General features: G+C 55.5%; 1 protein-coding gene across 1 annotated transcript in view; it reads right to left on the reverse strand.

Annotated features, from left to right (window-relative positions):
- The window catches only part of TPST2 (tyrosylprotein sulfotransferase 2), a 6,806-nt gene extending 2,472 nt beyond the window's left edge, over positions 1 to 4,334 (reverse strand). Inside the window, exons 1-2 of the mRNA XM_045289629.1 lie at positions 3,490 to 4,334; positions 267 to 465 (exon numbers count right to left, since the gene is read on the reverse strand). Of these exons, the coding sequence (XP_045145564.1) occupies positions 267 to 465; positions 3,490 to 4,331 (1,041 nt within the window). The 5' untranslated portion in view covers positions 4,332 to 4,334. The remainder of the gene's footprint in view (positions 1 to 266; positions 466 to 3,489) is intronic.
- Positions 4,335 to 5,511: the final 1,177 nt, after the last annotated feature.

The raw sequence follows: 5,511 nt of genomic DNA on the forward strand, positions 1-5,511 counted from the left end.
TCAGCTCCCCCTCTCCCATGTCCCCTGGAACTGTCAGTCCTGTTGTTTTCTCCTCCAGATTGTTCATCCAGCCTATCTTATTTAGACACACTGTCCACATATTGCGGGCTATTGGCTGTGGCCCTCCAGAGAAGCCTGCCCCAGACACAGCCTGAGCAAACACAGAAATACCATGCGCACCTGACAGAGGTCAGCCAGCTGGTCAACCACAGAGAGAACTCTTCCCTCGGCAGCCTGCGAGCCGCACCGTGTGTGCATGCACTCACCCGATACGTGTTGTTGACAACGATGGGGTCAGGGTGGCCGTAGTTGGGCGGGTTTGCATAGGGGTCATAGCCAAGCCGGGCCAGCATAGGGGCGATCTGGGCCATGTCTTTCACCACGTCCCCTGGGATGTGGCCAGTCCACTTGGAGAGGGCTTCCAGATTCACTGGCTTGATGACTTGGTCTGTGGACCGCTCGATCCTGGGGAGAGAAGACAGGCTGGACTGGGAAAGGGCAGCGCTGGACAGCGCCCGGGAGGCCTGCCCTGCTCAGTTTGGGCCTGCGCTCCCTGGAGCCTCTAAGGTGGGGAGATGAGATGCCGTCATCTCCCTCCTCTGTACAATACAGGGAAGAGTGTGTGATGGGAGGAGGGAGGAGGGCCCAAGGCAGCGCATTCTTCGATTGATACAAATAATTCTGTATCAATATAACTAACAGGAAGCTGGGATCTTGCAACGAAAAACGCTAAAACATGGAAGAAAAAGCTGGACTTCACCATTGCTAGTGCTTTGTTCCTTACGCCTTACTCTGGGTACATGCACGGCTGCTAACCAAGAGGTTGGCAGTTCAAATCCAACCAGAGGCCCCTCAGAAACAAGGCCTGGTTGTCTGTTGCTGAAGCCCACAGTCGGGCTCACCTCATGGGGGACACCGGCCCCTTCAATCCTGGGGTATGTGTTTTAAATAATAGAAGCATTAAGAAGAGACCCAGGAGCCCACTGACATGGGTTGACTTGCTATCTATACCACCACTTCCCTCACCCCGAAGCCTCAGGAGCAGAGCATCTACCTCCTGGAGATGTTGTAAGGATGAGATGTACTAAGACAAGGAAAGCGCTTGGAAGAGAACATGTTGCATGTTCAATAGCAGCAACATGCACACACATACGTGGCCAGAAGCACCTATAGAGCGCTTGTCTTTGCACCTGCGAATAGAGAAAAAGCCTAGGGTAGATGGATTTCTTAAATTTAAAACAAATGTAGGAATGGCCTTGTAGGAAAGCGACCATCAAAGAGCGGATGGAACTTGAAGGCCACATGATCTCTAGGACAGGAAGATGCTGCTGGAGGTTCACGATGCCAACCGTGCTAGAGAGAGAGCCGAGTCCAGTGAGAGGCCGCTGGCATCACACAGTGGGTTACCCAGTGGGCTGCTACCCTCAAGGGCAGCATTTCAAAACCACCAGTCGCTCCACGTAAGAAAGATAAAGCTTTCTATTCCCATAAACACTTACTGTCTCTGAAACCCAGGGGGGCAGTCTATCCTGTCCTATGCAGTCGCTATGAGCTGGAATCAACCTGAGGTATTGTTTTTTTCTGTAACTTTCATTTTTGCCCTCCCACTCAGCAACATCTGATTGTTTATTTCCAGCTGGGTAGCATTCTACAGCACGGATATAACACAACTGGACACCAAGCCCACTGCTGTCAGAACAAGTCAGCCTCACAGCGACTCTATGAGGCAAAGAAGTACTCTGTAGGGTTTCCGAGGCTGCCACTCTTTGCAGGGGCAGATAGCTCCATCTTTCTCCCGAGGGGCAGCTGCTGGGTTTGAGCTGCCTAACGTAGAGCACCAGCAAACTCCAAGCGAACTCGGTGCCACCAAATTGATTTAGCCTCACAGCGCCCTATAGCACAGGGGAGAACTGGCCCTGTGGCTTTCCAAGGCTGCACACATCTTTATGGGAATAGACAGCTTCATCTCTTCCCCTTGGAGCAGCTGGTGGTTTCAAACTGCCGACCTTGTGGTTAGCAGCCCAATGCACATACCCACGATGCCACCAGGGCTCCTTGAAATCAAAACTCACCAGTGAAGTTGATCTGACTCACAGCGACCATATAGGCTAGAGTAGAACTGGCCCTGTGGGTTTCTGATTGTGACGCTTTCTGGGAGTTGAAAGTCTCACCTTTTCCCTAGGAAAAACTGACCTTGCAGTTAGCAGTCTGATGCCTACCCACCCGTGCCACCTATCACTGCTGTTGTTAGGTGCCATGGAGTCGGTTCTGACCCGTATCGACCCGATGCACCGCAGAACAAAACACTACTTGGTCCTGTGCCATCCTCACCACTGCTGTGATGTTTGAGCCATCTCGAGCACATTACATGAAACGGGGTAATCATGTACCAGATCCTATGTCTGATCATGTATACCCCAACCAAAACCAAACTCAGGCAGCATCGAGTCCATGCTGACTCATAGTGACCCTACAGGCCAGGGCACAGCCGCCCCTGTACATTTCTGAGACTGCCGCTCTTTAACGGAGTAGAAAGCCTCCTCTTGCTCCCCCAGAGCAGCTGGGAGCTTCAAACAGCTCACCTTGTGGATCACAACCCAACGCATAACCGCTACACCACCAGGGCCCCTGGAATAGCACACAGCCACTCAAAATGATGTCGTAGCAGCATGCTGGATGCCATGGGAGAGCGGGGTGAGGGGCAGGGCGGGCAGGAAGGGAATCAAGGTTACAAAGTGTTACAAGATTACAGAATGTTCCACAGGGCCTCTGTGAACCAGATTTGGCTCCATGCAGGGGTGAAGTGGAGATGCTCGGCTGGACTTCTGTTGATCAGTTTACCTGAACAAAGCACCAACAGGCTACATACCAAAATATCAACACCACAACTCACTGCCTCGGAGTCATTTCTGACAGCGACTCTATAGGACAGGGTAGGACTGCCCCTGTGGGTTTGACACTGTAACTTTCTACAGGGGTAGAAAGCCTCATTTTTCTTCCATGGGGAGGATGGTGGTTTTGAACTGGTGACCTTGTGGTTACCAGCCCAGTGTGTAACTGCCTATGCCTCTGGGGCTCTTATATCAAAATATGGATGGTGAATTGTGGGCTATACTTTTTCTTTTAAGTGTACCCTCCACTTTCCTAAGATAAAAACACATACCTATGATAATCCAATGTTTTGACCTTAATTTGTACAACCCCACTTCCAGTACCAACCATCGCTCATTCCTTTCTCCAACCATGAAACCAAGGCTCAGAGAAGAACAGGGACTGGCCCAACCCTGCCACACTAAAGGTGTGCGATCCTGATGGAAGTTTTGCTTGTAAGTTGGATGCATCTGCACAGCTACTGAGGAGGCAGAGGCTAGGTAGGAGAGGTACAGACACTTGCCCTTGGCCACATAGCCCGGTGAGGCAGCCGAGCCAAGCTTCCTGCGGGGCCCCTGTGGCTGCAGGGCTGTGCAGAGGCACGGGGGCACCACTCACTTGGACAGGGAGATGCCGCCCGGCTTGCCAATGAGGTCCTCGTGGTGCAGGACCGTGTCGCTCCAGGCGATGCCCAAGAAGTTGAGGATGAGCTTGAGGGAGCGGCGGGGGTGCAGCACCAGCTGCTCGTAGTACACGGGCAAGCACTTGTCCCTGCCCACTTCCAAGCACTGGGCGTACATGATCTCGATGGCCTTGTTCCACTTGGTCAAGCAGTCCCGGTAGCTGCTGAGGTCGAAGCCGGCGATGGTGACCTTGCGTGAGATCATGGAGTGCACGGAGGCCCGGCCATCACGCACCATTAGCAGGAACTTGGAGTTGGGGAAGAGGCGCGACAGGTAGACAGAGGACTTCAGGGTGAAGGGGTCTTTGTTGCACAGCACACGGGCGGGCTCACCATGCTTGGCGATCACCTCCAGGATGAAGGCCTGCATGGCGGCGTCTAGCACCTCGTCCGTCACGCCCGCCTCATCCAGCCGCAGTTTCTCTCGGCCTGACTTGGACCAGGCTTGGCGCATGGCCAGCACTCGGGGGATGATGCGGGTCTCCTCGCCACAGCGCACCTCAGGGTGGGCATCCAGCATGGCGCGCATCAGGGTGGTGCCACTGCGGGGCACGCCGCCCACGAAGATGAGCGGCGTGGCTTTGCTGTAGCGGTACTCCACGTGGTTGGTGCCCACCATCACCAGCTCCTCCTGCTCTGGCCTCATGGTCCGGCGGGGGCCCCTCGGGCCAGCCAGCACTTCCCGACACTCCAGCACCTGCTGGCCCAGCTGCACCGCCAGCACCAGGGCCAGGGTGCAGCCGGCTGCCAGCAGCAGCCTCCGCACCGACAGGCGCATGCCGGGCTGGGGCTGGGGTTGAGGCAGGCCCAGCCGGGGGGCCGTGACAGCGACGGGTCAGCAGGCGGCCGGCCAAGCTCACATCTATGGAGAGAGACACACACACAGCTGTGTCAGGGTAGAACGGTGGGGTATTAGTAGCAGGAACTGTGCTATGGAAACTCAACCCAGGGGAGAAGGCACGCTGACTAGCCCAGAGGGCCTGAGGCTGGTGGGCTGTGAACCACAGACGCCACCCCTCTGCCTCATCTGATTAACAGACTGGGGGGGATCTTGGGTGACTTGAGGCCATGCTGAGTTTCCCAGGTGCAATCTTAACTCTAGCAGACAGAGAGCCAGGACTTTCTCCCGGGGACCCGGTTGGTTGTGTTTGGTTAGCATCCTAGCCCTTAGGCTAGACTTTCCCAAAGTGGGCGATGCCACCCACTAGGGGACGCCGGGATGATCCAGGGGCCCGTAAAAGCAGTTAAGTACCCCCAAACCAAACACACGGCCAAAGAGTTGATTCTGACTCACAGCGACCCTGCAGGGCAGGATAGCACTGTCACTCTTTATGGGAGTAGAAAGCCTCTTCTTTCTCCCAAGGAGCAGCTGATGGTTTTGAACTGCTGACCTGGTGGAGAGCAGCCCCATGAACGGGTAAGCGCTATGCCACCAGGACTCCTTTGCAAATGCAGAGGCATCAGGGGACCCGCTTGGGTCTCAGCTGCACCAGTCCCCCAGGACTCTCATTCAGGGCCCCTGGTGGAAAAAGTGGAGGGACCAGGCGGCCTCCGGCACAACCAGGGGCAGGGGCAGGGGCAGGGGGTGGGGCGGAAACCAGGAGGCACTGGCACTTCCTGGCCCTGCAGTGGAGGGAGCAGCACTTCCTCCTCTTAACCACAGTTTCCTGAGCAGAAAACTAGGGGTGGGGGGGCCCTGACCTCAACAAGCTGCAATGAGCAAGGCCTGAGGCGTGTTCCCTCTTGAGGGCTTGGCCTCTGGGAGCACTGGGTCACGGTGGCGTGCCCTGGGAAACGGAGCCATGAAAACGGGCCAGAAAAGGAACCACACTTGCTGTCCTGTTGATTCAGACTCCTGACATCCGGTGGCTGTCAGAGCGGAACTGGGTTCTCGCTACAGGGTTTCAAGGCTGTGACCTGTCAGAAGCACTGACAGCACTTCTTCTGGTGGTGGGGGG

This window comes from Echinops telfairi, unplaced genomic scaffold (assembly GCF_000313985.2).
Source record: "Echinops telfairi isolate 266 unplaced genomic scaffold, ASM31398v2 ScPeMD7_29;HRSCAF=101, whole genome shotgun sequence".
NCBI lineage: Eukaryota > Metazoa > Chordata > Mammalia > Afrosoricida > Tenrecidae > Echinops > Echinops telfairi.